At 46.8% G+C, this 16,130-nt stretch overlaps 1 protein-coding gene across 1 annotated transcript in view; it reads left to right on the top strand.

Annotated features, from left to right (window-relative positions):
- The window catches only part of LOC146209320 (D-lactate dehydrogenase, mitochondrial-like), a 37,003-nt gene extending 21,551 nt beyond the window's left edge, over positions 1–15,452 (top strand). The window contains exons 5-6 of the mRNA XM_084579964.1: positions 7,908–8,254; positions 15,287–15,452. Of these exons, the coding sequence (XP_084436090.1) occupies positions 7,908–8,254; positions 15,287–15,452 (513 nt within the window). The remainder of the gene's footprint in view (positions 1–7,907; positions 8,255–15,286) is intronic.
- The last annotated feature ends 678 nt before the right edge of the window (positions 15,453–16,130 follow it).

Genomic DNA, 16,130 nt, shown 5'->3' with positions numbered 1-16,130 from the left:
GTTTACCTACTATGGCGTTTGTAGACACTGGTGCTAATGTCTCGGTAATTAGTTTACATTTTGAAAAAAAACAAAACAAAAACTAATCTTCAAAAACAAATTACTAGGCTATATTTTCTTATATTCAAAATACTTACATACCTTTAATGGAGTCGGATGTCAATCGATGGATGCTGGGAAACTTTCTTCGTCGGCATCAACTCGAGATATGAAAGCCGTCTGCTCTTTACTGAATAGAGGGTAGATGGCGCTGCCTTTTCCACATGTGGCCAGGCATCTGTGGATTCCCTCTGAGCACAGGAGTAGTGGCTACAGATGTTCTCTTCTGGTGGTGCGGCTTAAAACCGGTGTGATGCGAAATCGCGACAACAGGTCATAATAACCTTTTGAAGAACAAACTTATGTTTGTTTGGGTCAAAACTGCTAATTTTAATGGAGTAAGTGGAGAGTTATTGTGTCCGGTTGGGGTATGCAGTGTTAAAGTTTCGTTGGGGGGTACAATATTTCCGGCGGAATTTGCAGTACTGCCCCGATCAACACACGATGTAATCTTGGGAATTGATTCCTGCGTATGTGCTGAGCTACAGTTGATTGTCGAACGGGAGAGCTAAGTGGTATGGTCCTCTTCCTAGTGAACTTTTGGAAGAGACGTCAAATTATGAAGAAGTTTTGTGCGTGTGATGAAATCGTCGTACCGCCACATTCTGCAGCGTGTGTTCAGGTGCCCTGCTCCCGTCCTATTAATGACGCTTTTGAGGTTACTGTGGCACCTCTTAACTTACAGTGCGTAAAGAAAAATGTATTAGTGCCGCATTGTTTGGTTTACGTGAAAGAGGGCCGTACCGGACGGTGCACTATAAATTGCTCGCCGAAACCGGTTGTTTTTCCAGCGGGCTCTAAGCTAGCTTCATGTAGCGCAGCTCTCCCGAATTATATAACTCTCCTTCTTCTTCCCTTGATAACCCCGCCACTAACTCACCTGCTGATGAGAAGCTTCTTGCGATGATCAGCGCATCGTTGAACACCTCACAATGACAGATATCGAAGAACCTCTTGTCCCAGCACATGTCCGTCTTTGATTTCGCGCAATCCGACGGCTCTCAACGTTTTCCGCTGTCGCGCGCACGCCACAGGATTAACACGGGATCTGCCCACCCAATACGCCAAAAGCCGTACTGCGTGTCGCCGTCAGAGTGCAAGGTGATCACGGAGCAAGTTAAAGACATGTTTAACAGGGGCGTAATTCAGGAGTCCTCCAGTCCCTGCGCTGCTCCCGTGATACTGGTAAAAAAAAAGGACGGAGCATGGAGGTTCTGCATTGACTACCGTCGCCTCAACTCAATCACTAAAAAGGATGTGTATCCCCTCCTGTGCATCGACGATGCCTTAGATTGCCTTTTCTCTGCATCTTATTTCTCTTCGGTTGATTTGCGACCGGGGTATTGGCAGATTCCGATGGACCCCGTTGACAAAGAAAAAACTCCACTTGTTACTCCGAACGGCCTGTTTGAATTAAATGTGATGCCCTTCGGCCTATGTAATGCACCGGCCACTTTTGAGAGATTTATGGACACAGTAATGTGGGGCCTCAAGTGGGCAATCTGCATGTGCTATTTAGACAACGTTGTTATTTTTGGCCGCACTTTCACTGAACAACACACGCGACTCGCTATTGTTTTAGATTGCCTGCAGAAGGCTGTCCTAGTCCTGAATTCTAAAAAGTGCCGTTTTGGCGAGCGTCAAGCGCTGGTACTCGGACATCTCGTCGACCGCGATGGAGTTCGGCCAGATCCACAGAAAACTGCAGCAGTTGCAGCATTTGAAAGACCCCATAACCAAAAGGAGCTCCGCAGTTTTCTGGGGCTTTGCTCCTACTTTCGACGATTCATCCCAAGGTTTGCCGACGTCGCTTACCCTTTGACGTCCCTTCTACAAAAGGACGTCCCTTTTCGACTGGACCTCAGATTGTGACGCGTCTTTCCACCAGCTAAAGTTTCTGCTCACGTCACATCTCATACTACGGCACTTCAATCCCTCCGCTCCGACGGAAGGGCACACTGATGCAAGTGGGATTGGTGTTAGTGCTATGCTTGTGCAACGTTCGGCAACCCGAGAGCATGTAGTTGCGTATGCAAGCCGTTCCCTCAGCAAACCTGAGCGTAACTACACTGTTACTTAGCAAGAGTGCCTCGCTGTAGTTTTCGCTGTTCAGCGGTTTCCGTGCTACCTATATGGACGCCATTTCACGGTTGCGACGGACCATCATGCCGTGTGTTGGCTTGTCAACCTTCGTGATCCATCTGGTCGTCTGGCACGCTGGGCCCTTCGTCTGCAGGAATACGACTTCACTGTCTCGTACAAGAGTGGCCACAACACGCCGACGCAGACTGCCTATCACATCTCCCCCTTCCCACGACCGAATGTGACTCTGCTGACTTCGATCACTACATCTCATCCGTTGTTCCCGAGTTTCCTGACGCCTCGGCTCTGCGGACTGTGCAAGAGACCGACATAAGCCTCGAGCCACTGCTTGCGGCTGCGCGGGATTCCGCAGCTCCCGCCTCATTCTTTCTCCGTGATGGCCTTCTGTACAAAAAGACTTATTCCAGCACCGGCACGAAGTTTCTACTTGTGATTCTCGAGAATTACCGCTCGTGCATCCTGCGTGCAAGGCACGATGGGGATCTGCACGAACCCTCCACCGTGCTTGCGACCGGTTTTATTGGCCGAAGATGCACCAGACGACTGAGCGATATGTGGTGAGCTGCACCGAGTGCCAACGGCACAAACGTCTTACATCCACGCCACAGGGCCTGCTCCATCCTGTGACTCCATCACATGGTGCATTTCAGAAAGTTGGAATCGACCTTATGGGTCTTTTCTCGAAATCACCCGTTGGAAATCGCTGGATCGTAGTTTGTGCCGACTATCTCACCCGCTACTGCGAAACGGCCGCTCTTCCTTCAGCCACCGCTCACCACGTGTCCATGTTCTTGATCCGTTCCGTCATCCTGCGCCATGGACCTCCGCGATTGATCATCAGTGATCGAGGTCGGCAGTTTACGGCAGATGTTGTGGAAGAGCTTCTCCGTTTGTGCTCGTCACATTTTCGACACTCCACACCATACCACCCTCAAACCAACGGTTTGACGGAGCGCACCAACCATACACTCAACATGCTCTCTATGTACATTGCATCAGACCACAAGAACTGGGACACAATACTGCCGTTTATAACGTTTGCCTTCAACACTGCAGCGCATGAAACGACCGGCAGCAGCCCGTTTTTTCTTCTTTATGCCCGTGATCCTCGGTATTTCCTCTTCACGATTCTTTCCTATTTGGTCCATGACGAACCTCGCATCGCCGAAACTGTTTGTCGGGCCGAAGAAGCTCGCCGTCTCACCCGTTTGCGGATTTTGGCTTCTCAAGAGCGTTCCAAAGCTCGGTACGACAGACAGCATCGCCATGTGTCTTACGCAACTGGAGACTTAGGGTGGCTTTGGCGACCTCTCCGGAAACTTGATTTATCCCAAAAAATGTTGGCGCATTAGGCTGGCCCTTAAGTTGCCCTCGACCGCGTCAGTGACCTGAATTACGAAATCTCACGCATGACCGCAAGTGGTCGTTGCTCAGCTACAACGGAACTCGCTCATGTCTCCCGGATGAAGCTGTGCCAATCCCGTGGGAACCACTAACTCCTTCGCCCAGGGGGGCTTCGGCTGCCCCGGAGGGAAATGTAGCAACCCTGAAGAAGAGGAAAACACATAGATGAAGAAAGGAAAAAGGAAGTTGAGAAAGACGAGAAGACTGTCGTGCCCGTGCCCGGACTTGCAGCCATTCCCCAGCTGAGTTCTCTGCCTCCTATACTCGTGCAAGCGCTCCAGAATTTGAACATCCCAGAATATTTTCAGCATACCAATTCTTAGTTAAATTTAGATTACCCTTTAACTAATTTTCGCGGAAGCACAGTTTATAAAGTTGCTCACGAGTGGAGTTTTAGTAGCGGGATGTTTGCTGGGAAAAAGCTGGGACATTTGCTTGATGGCCGTCCTAAAATTTTTCATTAAGGTTCAGTCCGAGTTTGGCACCGCGCAGTGCAACATGCAACGGCTTAATCGTTTTGTAGTTGAGAATTTTCGCAGCGACTTGAAAACGAATATGAACTTTTTTCTATTAAGCATAAAACGCCTTTAGCTCCCGCTGTTGGCGACCTTGAGGTGATGTCGAGCCGAAACCGAGAGTCAAAGATCCGCGCACTAATTTCCCGTCATCCAAGGAAAGTGTCCGCACCCAAAACGTTGGCCCTCTCGACCACCAAAATTTGGATTCGACTTCACTGAATTCGTCATACCCAAATTATAGGTTAGACATCGATTTTGGCCACATTCGGATGAGGTAAAATTCAGAGGGTTCCTGGGGCTGCATTTTGCGGGAAGTCCTAAAATTTGGACGTAAACACTGAATTCGCCATATTCAAGTTAGGTTAGACATCAATTTTTGCCAGATTCCGACAAGGTCAAATTTTAAGGGTTTAAAGAGAAATTTTTGGTGTGCGGATATATAGTTTTGCGGACACGTTCTGTGGACGAGATCTGTACACGCTTTCCTGCGACATAACTCTATTAATGCTTAATAATCTCCCTAATTTCACGCGCTATCGTTGAAAAGCGAGACCTAGGTTCAGAAATAAAAGCGGGTATTGTATGCGAATGTATGCGCATTGTATGCATCAGCCGTAGCTATTATAGCACGTTGAGCGGAACCATGAAGCGAAAACAATAACACGCATAACGACGCAAAATGATCAGTGAATTAAGTGAGATTGCCAGATTAGTGATGCGCTCCCAGTCGGAAAAAACTACAGAACATTTTCTGATGTTATGACAGAATTTCTGTGCGATTTATGACGGGAAACCTGTTGTGACAACAGAAAATTCTGTAGTAACATCAGAAACTTATGTAGTTACAGCAGAAAAGTGCTACAGAACTACAGAAAAGTACTACAGAACTACAGAGAATTCTGATGGTTACGACAGAACTACAGGATATTTTGTCGTATTTTTGACACAGTTCTGTAGTTATTTTCGACTGGGCTTGCATGCAGTTTCAGTGTACACAGTCGCTTGGAAGAAATGCACAGCACCTCGCAGAGATGGACAGTCTGCGTCGGCGTAAAGTTCTTGAAGTCGATGTTGCACAGCCACTTTTTTCTTCTAACGGTGTCTTTCTTGCCGCTCGGAATCGCGAAAAGAACAAAGCCTCTTTCACGCCGGCGTGTGCACTGAATTGCGCAGCAACTGGGCATAGTACTGCACTAAAGGAGCGCGAATAACGCGAAGTGCAAGCGCGCAATGTCAGGGAGATCGGTCGTAGCAGCGGCGGCTGCCCAAAAAATGTCGCCGACGAAAAATGAAAACACAAAAAAAGCGAACTTAACGCGCGCTTTTCCCGAAGACTGCCCGCGGAGCCAATCACCGTCTGATGGGAGAGGTGAAAGAGGAGGATCGGTGAGGGTGCGCGGCGCGGCGGCATAGTTCACAGAGAGTCGCTACTTTCAAATTATCAAGGGACTTTACCTGCACGGAATAAACCGATGTCCTGAATTGTGTCAAATAAACACTAGAGCAGAGCTAGCCACATAGGTTTTCGTCTTAACGCTCTTAAGGGCTATTGAGCGCCTCAATAATGTTTTTCATTTTTTTGCACTTTAGCGCAGATTAATGAACAGTTTATTTACATTTTTCTAGTGAGCCGTTGTAATGACAGGCATTAATTTTTACTGCGTGAAATTCGCTTCATTTCAGCTCTTGACGGAGTCATTGGCCGTGTATATTCAATAATGTTCTCATGAAACTTTCTGCTGAGCACTGTGAAAACACACTGGTTGATTTACAATGCGTTTATAGGGAGCTTGCACTGAGAGTGCCATTTTCCTGTGCAGTGCAGCAGTCGACCGTGGAGCGGGCCGCGCAAATAGTGTCAAAACGATGGTCACTGTGCAGTCGTGGGCTGCAACAGTCGAACGCAAACTAAAATGATGGAGGTGAAGCCCGAAAAAGACGATTGAGGGTTCTTTAAAATACCAAACATAGGCCTGCACAAATACGACAAGACCAGGAGCGATCGAAACGTCGCAGAATAGAGTGCCGTGCACGCACCAGCGGACGGTTGATTCGTTTTTATGCGTGCACCCCAGGTGTAACGCTGGGGCCTAGCCGGGATTGCATTCATCGAAAAGTTTTAACTGCCGAGCTGCAAAATGAACACGTGAAGCTAGAATGGTGAGTTCCTGCAGCAATTCGTGCCTCATATGTACAACATTCGAGGGGCACGCATAAATACAAAGCAACCACGGAGCCGCTCCAGACTTAAACCGCAAAACGCGTGGCTGCGAAAAAATAAACAAATTGACCAGTGCCACATACATCTATAATCGTTTACGTACCTGACACGAAATGACGTGCACACACTTGGTATAATTGTACGGACCTCTGTGGATGCCCCGTCTGTTGATGCGTGCAAGCCACTCTCGTCTTCGACGTTCCGATCGCTCCTGGTCTTGTCGCATTTGTGTAAGCGTACCTTTGGTATTTTGGAAAATCCGCAATTGCCCTACCAGGACTTCGCCTTTTGCGCTTTAGTCTGCGTTCGGTTGTTGCAGCCCACGACCTAACAGTAAACCATCGCTTTGGGACTATATGCGCGGCCCGCTCCACGATCGACTGCTTCCCTGTACAAAAAAATGGCGGACTTGTCCAGATTACCCAGAGTTCATAGCGCTTTCAGCGTTCGTGCAGGCTCCCTCTAAGACTCAAAAGCTCTCTCCAGGGCTCAAAACCTCTGCCATATGGCCATGCCAGCGTCATTACCGGAAGGTATTTCCTCGTTCTGAAGTTTCAAAAGTTGGGTTCACCGCCATCACTAAAGCTTCTGCGTGTATTGAATAGACAGAGCACTGTCCGAGTTGTAGGTTGCTTGAATATGTAAATATACGTATCTTCGCTGAAGTGGAAATCTTAGGGTACTTACATTACTAGCCACTGGACTGCTTTCGGCATCCGCGTTTCCTTTGTCCTGTCCTGTCATAGCGCGAGAAGGCAGCTTACGAACCAAATGATACAGTGAATGCTACCCCACACTCACTATGACCAGTTAGGATGGGGAAGAGGACAAACGCCTGTACTCAAGTGCCAGATTTAATGCATGACCGCGTGGCTGACCGGCGATGTAGGGCCACACCTTATGAGCCACCAATTGGAGGCACGACACAGGAGTGATTTAATTACCGGAGAGATTTAACATTCCTAATAATGTGACAACAGTTGGTAACAACAGAGCAGGTAGCATCGGATAAACAGAAAAAAATTCAGCATTCGCGCGCGGCATCCAATATCACAGCGGAAGAAAATACATATACAATACAAGACACTTTTTAAGGGATGATTTAAGGAGAGTTCGCGATATCAGAGTGACGGTGCTTAGCTGCTCGGCGCAGTAGGGTCAGAAGCGAGCTGAGCATCGGGCTGTCACTATAGGGTGCCTGGACACACTATAATCACACAATACTAGTGAGCATACAACCATTACTCCCAAATTCCGAATTTGGAAGCGAATGACACAGCAGCGTAGTCTAAGAAATTAGCGAACAGAAAGTAAAGTCTATGCGCAAGCAGCTTTGTCAAGACGCTTAGCCTGCAATTCCAACAGCTCTATTTGATTTTTCTTTGTTCTCTTAACCATGACAACTCCATCCTTAGTCAAAGTAGTCTCTGAGCACACATAGTTATGTCAGTGATGACTAATTTTAACGCTTTGGACGCGTTGTCTTAAGCTCCCGATCAAAACGAGGAAGGGTGGGACTACGGCGAAACGTCGCCTTCACTATTCCCGGCTACTCTCTGCAGGTGGACACGGTGACGGAGCTGGCGCAGGCCAACGGGGCCTCAGAGTTTCAGTGGGCGCTGGAGCCAGAGCAGCGCAGCAAGCTGTGGAAGGCGCGCCATTCCGTTTACTACGCGACGTCCGCGATGCGACCGGACGCGAGGTGTTACGTGACGGACGTATGCGTCCCCATCTCGCGGCTTCCGGGGATCGTGGCAGCAGCCAAGGAGGACATTCTGTGTAACGGCATTCTGGGCACCGTGGTGGGACATGTGGGCGACGGCAACTTCCACACCTTGATGCTCTTCGACCCTAGCGACAAGAAGGAGCTCGCCACCGTCAAAGAGGTCGCTACCAAGCTTGGCAACAGGTGCGACACTGCTTGTTGAGAGTTTGATGTAATTGTTAATTCAAAGAGAAAGAACGAAGGTCATGACAACGTAGCGCTCGGTGTCGAGCACATTCTGCTGCACAGACACCAAAGACAGCTGGTCAAGGCTAACCAAGTCAACAACGCTAAACAGAAGGGGACGCAATATCGTAACGTTCCGAGGCGGCCCAGCGCACTGCCTATAGGCGAGCGGCGCGCTCTTCTTTAAATCGTGGCCAAACTCGCGACATCACGCCGTCTGACACCGGCAGAGCGTATACACGGTGGCTTAAGCGGCGGAACTACTCCGGCGAGTGACGTCGCTAGTTACATGGTTAAACCAGCGCACCTCAAGAGCTGCCGAAGGTCTCCTTGAAGGTCAATTGCTAGCCCACTCTGACCTTTACCAGAGGGGGAGCAGTGAAGCTTTCGCCTTAAAGGCGCCGACTAAATGAAAAAGCAACAAGTAGAAATTGACCCGGGACATTCAACGTGACGAGACAAATATGAGACATCAGGGTTCCAGTAATCAGTCTTCTGATGAATAATTACACCTCTGATTCCCGTCATGTTGATCTTACCGCTTTCAATAGCCATCGCATTTCGGCAAAAACACGCCAGGCTGTTGCAACATTCTCACTAGTCGAGGGACCGGGACTCTATAATCTGAGCACAAAACGGAACGAAAACGAGTAGGCCCCTCGCAAGGCACGAGATCCGACACAGGCAGAGCCGGCGATGGTGTGATGAAACCTAATAAACCAGCTCCCTCTCATCTCTGGGCTCTCTGCTTGAACTGATCGGGCGATATTCCCGCCACGACAAGGCTTGCGCAAACGTGGAAGAGCAGGTGCGTATTGGAGCCTGGGTCTGCTCTAGTGGATGTGCTGGTGCATTTCAACCTCGCTATATGGGATGGGGTGATTTTTACGGACGCCACAACACAGCGACGTTGGTAGAGCGGTCCGTACTTCCGTCGTTAATACAAGAAACGGGATTAAGTGTCGTGGTGCCAAAATACATGAAGGAAAGAAGCCAACAGTCGGCGAGGCCAAGGAAAGCGTTGGGGATGTTACTTTATGTATTTTTTTAATGTTTACTTGGATAATCACAGAAATTAGTAATGTAATCTGTTTAAGGGAAATATAATTAAACACATAGTATGAAGAAAAAACAACGTGGCGATGGTGGGAACCGAACCCACGACCTCCGAATACCGCGTCCTGTGCTCTTCCAACTGAGCTACATCGGCAGCTGTCCCCTCTGCTACTTGCTTGGGTATTTATGTTGTCTGTATACGAACCTTGAGAGTGTTCACCAGCGCCACCCTCAACCATAGCGGCGGACGTAGAACGTCCTTTGTTACCTCCAGCGTCACGTAGAACGTGATCAAGAGCGAGGGCGAAAGCTGTGCTAGAACCCTCTTACGCTACCTATGGCTTCAAGACTGCCAGAACCGAGACCCCCGTAAGCTACAAGCAGATCAATTAAGGGGAAATGAAGATGCTCGTTAGAATACATGAAGGAAAGAAGCCAACAGTCGGCGAGGCCAAGGAAAGCGTTGGGGATGTTACTTTATGTATTTTTTAATGTTTACTTGGATAATCACAGAAATTAGTAATATAATCTGTTTAAGGGAAATATAATTAAACACAAAGTAGAAGAAAAAACAACGTGCCGATGGTGGGAACCGAACCCACGACCTCCGAATACCGCGTGACCCCTTGATTTCGCAATGCCTGCATCACCGCCGAGGTTTCAACTGAGTCAAATGCTTTTTCGTAATCAATGAATACTATGTATAAGGGCTGGTTATATTCCGAGCATTTTTCTATCACCTGATTGGTGGTATGGATATGATTGATAGTAGAGTACCGTTTCCAAAAACCTGCTTGATCCTTTGCTTGATTGCAGTCTAAGGTTGTCCTGATTCTATCAGCGATTACCTTAGTAAATACCTTATACGTAACAGACAGTAAGCTGATTGGTCTGTAATTTTTAAGGTCCTTAGAGTCCCCTTTCTTATCAATGAGGATAATGTTTGCATTCTTCCATGGTTCCGGTACCGTCGATGACACCAGGCACTGCGTATACAGGGTGGCCGGCTTTTCTAACACGATATCCCCTCCGTCCTTCAGCAAATCTGTAGTTATCTGATTTTCTCTAGCTGATTTCCCCCTTTTCATAGTTTCTAATGCTTTCTTGACCTCGTCCTTCGTAACTGGTGGAACGTCTGACTATTTTTCCCTACCGTCAATCTCCTTACGGTCCTGACTACTTTGGCTACTGTAGAGATCTGTATAGACCTCCTCGGCTACTTTTACTATCTTGTCCATATTAGTGATGACGTTACCTTCCTTGTCCCTTATCGCAACATCTGGTTTTTGCCTTTGCCTAATTTCTCCTTTACCACTTTAAGGCTTCCCCCGTTCTTTACAGCATGCTCAATTTTCTCCGTGTTATACTTCCTTATATCGGCCACCTTGCGCTTATTGATTAGCTTTGATATCTCGGTCAATTCAGTCTGGTCTGTTGGATTGGAAGCTTTCATACTCTGGCGTTTCTTAATCAAATCTTTCGTCTCCTTAGACAGCTTACCGGTATCCTTTCTAACTATCCTACCACCTACTTCTACCGCACATTCAGTAATGATATCTCTGAAATTATTGTTCATTGCTTCTAGAGTAATGTCGCCATTCTCGTTTAGAGCTGAATATCTATTCTGTAGCGAGATCCTGAATTCTTCTGCCCTTCACTTCACCGCTAATTATTTGATGGGTTTCTTTCTTACTAATTTGTTGCGTTCCTTCTTCAGATTTAGGCTAATTCGGGACCTCACCACCCTGTGGTCACTGCATCGCACTTTCCCGATTACCTCTAAATCTTGCATAATGGCGGGGGTTGAACACATTATGAAGTCAATTTCATTTTTAGTCTCCCTGTTAGGACTTTTCCATGTCCATTTCCGGTTCTTCCGTTTGCTGAAGAAGGTATTCATGATTCTTAAGTTATTGCACGGCCGGTCTCGGGGGAGAGAGCGCGCGCTCTTTCTTACGGCCTTCTCAATCGCCGCGTGAACAATGGGAACTTTTCTCCTTGAGTCACGCTCTCCGCCGCCGCAAGGGGCGCGACCTGCTCACTGTTCGCTCCGCATCTGCTTCAGTGGCGGCGGGTGGCTTTTGCCTGGTTTCGCGCTGTCGCCCGGGGGTTTCGTGGTGAGTGCAGCCCCTAAATGAAAGATTACAGAAGGTAGACGCTGCAGCGGCATTCTGTCAGCGTGCTACACACGTGAATGGAGTCTTTATATTAAAAAGCACTGTCGCTCAGCAGACGCTCGACAAGCATATGACATGTATTGCGGCATGGTATCTACTTTTGTTTATTTTAATCTGAATTTTTGCCCAAGCCTGTACAAGAAGATGAATAAAAAATTTAAATGAGCAGTGATCACATCGAAGCTTCTTCAAGGCAAACATAACAGCAACAATGGATGAGAAACCATCGAGGTAACACCGAAGATGAAAATAATTTTATAAAAATGTAATGTAAGTTGCACATTGCTTACATGACAAAGTATTAGTATTATAACGTCAAAGTAAACGCTTTTAAGTTTTGTTTTCAATTTTGGTATAATTTATAGACCAGCAAATGTTTTATGTTGTATTATAAACATTATTTTGATTTTGCAAATAAACGTTGGTTTAATTAAATGTTTACATGATACCATGATTAGTTCATGACAAAACCGGGAAATTTATTTCAAGCAATAATTCCTAGCAATATTTCCTTTGTTTTTCTAGTTTGTTTTTGAACTATTAGTTCCTTGTAACTATCTGTGCAGTATCTGTGCAGTAATGCCTGCCTTAGTGAGCAATCGCTGCCCCATTATTTTGGTAGAATGTTTTGCTTATTACACATTCGCCACTGTTACTCAAGGGACACTCCTCAATAATGGATATAAAAGCTTTTCTTTGTGCTATTTATTCAGAGGTGACTATAGGAGTTGTATGTCGCGCTGTATTGCGCGCCTAGGCACATAGTGTCGACACCGACGAAATCATTTCAGCTCTGCCGCAATCAGTAACCGAGGAACTGAAAGAAGTGATGGTATCTCCTGTAATCCCATTACCCACTGTCACGTATTCTGGTTTAGCTTAAGTCGCTGAATACATTGTGAAATTAATCAGTATACTTCGGGTGTGACGCTTGTGCTATCCTTCTTGAAACCAGCGAAAGAAGCAGCCCCATGTACACTGTTCTGCGAGGACAAGATCCAAGCGGACTGCATTATCCAAAACCAGAGTTTGTAGCTCTCTTGGACAAGGTTGTGTCTTTTTTTGAAAAAGCTGTCGTGCACCTACCACACGCAAATGTCCTTGAAGTCCTTCAAATCTTAATCGAGCCAGCACTTGAGAACTCACCTTTGCTGAGTTGCCCGGAAGGCATTGACAATAGCCAAGGTCCGCGTCATTAATATGTGAGAAATTTCTCAGACTCCTTCTTGTCAATTGTGCTGAGAAGGTGAAAGACAGGAACGAAAGGCCAGCTCCTTATGTGCACAAACCGTCCAGAAAGATTTTGAGTCTTTAATTTTCTAGCCGCATGTACCGTTTTGATGAATGAGTGCAATGTGTTAGCTTTGAAGGTCATTTTTTTATTGCTTGCTGCTCTTTTCAATTATGCATGTCTGTTTATGCCCATTTCCTTGATTAAATGTTTTTTTTTATCACTGGTATTAAACTGACTACGACTGTCTACGTGTGCGTCAGTCGCGAGACTACGCATACATCTGCTGTCTTTCAACCTACTGATTTGTTTTAAACGAAGCTAGAACAGCCCACTTCACTAGACAACTGAAATTTTAACTGTATGCGTAAATGTTTGTTCCTTACTCTGAATCTGAGACGTGCTATGAATTTTCGTCAGTGCCTCTTTTGTTCTAAACGAAAACGGCAGCGGTTGACAGAATACTTGGAATATCCACCGAACAGTTTTCCATGCACTAGCGTCAGGTCGCGCTTTACCTGCTTACAGCTTTCAAAGGCACACTGCATAAAATGGTACATATAGTTTTGTGAAAAATTTAGGGGCAAAAAGTGTTGATGTAAGTGCACCCGAAACTTCATTCGACCGTGCTCGACAGCACTGACGAAGGCGCGCGCGCTCTCACGCGCACGCGCATTATTGACTATTTTATTGCTCATACACGATAAATCAGACGCTGATTACGGCTTCTTCCAATAAGCAATAAGGGGTGAAATATCAGGACCTGCCGGTTGCAACCGATGCGGGCGGAGCGAAGAGCGAGCGCGCGTTTCCCTTGCGCGTGAACGGCTGCAGCGGAGGAGCAGCAGTGGGGCGGTGGCGACCCCACCGAGGCGCGGTGGGCGGTGGAAACAGACCCCATTGGAGAGGCCGTAAGAGAAGAGAGAAACACGCTCTCCCTCGAGACCGGCCGTGGTTATTGCGCTCTGCAAACTCAACTAGTAACTCCCCCCTGCTATTCCTAGCACCAATGCCATAGTCACCTACTACCTGGTCTCCTGCCTGCTTTTTCCCTACCTTGACATTGAAGTCGCCCATTGGTACAGTATACTGCGTCTTTGGTTTTCGCATTGCCTATTCTACATCTCCGTAGAAGCTTTCAACTGCCTGTCATCATAACTAAATGTAGGTGTGTAGGCCTGTACAACCTTCAGTTTATATCGCTTATTAAGCCTAATAACGATGCCTGCCACCCTCTCATTATTACTAAAGAATTCATCTATATTACCCGCTATATACTTATTGACAAGGAAACCTACTCCTCGTTGTCGCCTCTCTGGTAAACCTCGATAACACGGTACATGCCCATCAGTACAGTATATGCCTCATTCGGCCTCCTAGCCTCACTAAGCCCTATGATATCCCATTTCATACCATCTAGTTCCTCTAACAGCACTGCCAAACTAGCTTCACTAGCTAGGGTTCTAGCGTTAAACGTTGCCAGGGTCAGTTTTCAATGACGGCCTGTCCAGCGGAGCCAGGTATTCTTAGCACCCCCTGCTGCGTCACAGGTCTGACCGCCGCCGTAGTCAGTTGTTCCGCAGCCGCTGGTGACTGAGGGCCGGGGTTTTATGGAGCTTATCATAGGAGGTTGCGGCCAATTACTGCACCAGGGTGGCCAACTCCTGTTCTGGTGAGGGAGTGCGTTGCCGGAGGTGTTCACCGGCATCAGGTCGCGCCCCAAACCTGTTTATGCAATTCCATCGACACGCGGATTCCTTTTTTTTAATCCGGTGGAGAATTGCGCGGCACCGGGATTAGAACCCCGGTCCTCTTGCATGCGAGGCGGACATTCTACCTCTACGCCACCGTTGCACCTTGTCGATTTGGGGTGCATTAAACAATATAAAACAAAATAAAACTTAGCAGGAACAAGGATAACCTAATAGATGTGAAATAGTAACACAACCTCTTCCTAATATGGTTATAGCTTTCGTTTTGAAAATCTATATGGTCATAAGAAGCGTTGTAAGTGCAGTTAAAGAATTCAGACGTTTGTGAGCGACAGCTGTGTCGACATCTGTATATGTTGTTTGGGATCATCATAACGTAACGAGTAAATGCTTGCCATAGATCCACTTCGATAGGTACCCTCAGAAATGAGAATGTTAATTCGTAAAGTTTGGTTTTCATCTCCTTCCCTAGGCCGCGTTATCTCCCGGTTCTAGCAATCGATGACGACGCAGGAGCATACATTTTTAGTTTAACAATTGCACTGTTTTAAAATTGCCTTCAATGCTTCCATAGGTGGTTCTGCAATGTACTGATGTACATACTAGACGTTTGTTAACGACGTAATAACCGCATATAGCTGCACTGCAAAAATGAATGGCTATAAAAAGCTGTTTATGTGCTTTTCTGTGTAGTCCCCATTTGCTTTTTTTCCCTTCAAGGTAACAACAACGCCACAGCGTTCTGATCACATGATAGATCGGCGTGGATGTACACGTTGCCTAACACAGCAATGTGCTTTCTAAATTCTTGCAGGGCCTTGGAGCTGGAAGGCACATCGACAGGCGAGCACGGAGTCGGCATCGGCAAACGCAACCTCCTGGCGCGGGAGCTTGGCGACACAGGCATCAGCTTGATGCGTTCGCTGAAGAACACCATAGATCCCAAGGGTATTATGAACCCGGGAAAGCTGTTCCTGTAAAAGTTCTCTGCCGTCAGAAAAGCGATTAACTTCGACCTCGATGGGAGCTGTAAAGGCAACAATTTAGGAGACATAAGTGCTCTATGTAGACAAGCCGCATGTCTCGCTCCGGTGGCCTGCCATCCTAGCGCCATGACGCCCACGACACTGAAATTTTTTAAAGAAAACTACGTCATGTATGGTTTCGCACGCCTATTTCTTCGCCATTTGAAGAGTAGCAGTGACGATTCTTTCGGTGTACAATCGATATTTTCTAAGCGGATATGGAAGGGCCATTTTATGAACTAACTTGAATCCGTAGTTGAAACTGCGTTGCAATTTTTGCGTGCCCTTGTTTCCAGGTACATTTCACGCTGTAGCGAATATTGTGTCCTCTGGTTTCATAAAATTCCTTCAGTCAAGAGTTTAGGCAGTCCCAATAGGTCTGTAAGCAATGAATATTTACTAGTAAATATCGTTAGATACATTTTAAATAATTATTGAGAATCTCAGGCCAAGGGCATTTCAAGATGGAGTAGTTAACAAAATGTTACGAGGTCAAGCGAAAAAACCTAAAGAAATAACCGTCATAAATATATTTATTTATTCAATACTTTAAGTGCCCACAAACAGCAGTTCTGAATGAAGAGTGGTGCACCGTGATATATGAAACATACATGTGTGAAGCGCAGGCCAGCT

The sequence above is a fragment of the Amblyomma maculatum genome, chromosome 1, assembly GCF_055883805.1.
Source record: "Amblyomma maculatum isolate TAMU_Amacu chromosome 1, ASM5588380v1, whole genome shotgun sequence".
NCBI lineage: Eukaryota > Metazoa > Arthropoda > Arachnida > Ixodida > Ixodidae > Amblyomma > Amblyomma maculatum.
Note: the sequence above shows the minus strand (reverse complement) of the source record. Positions and strands in the feature narration are given on the sequence as shown.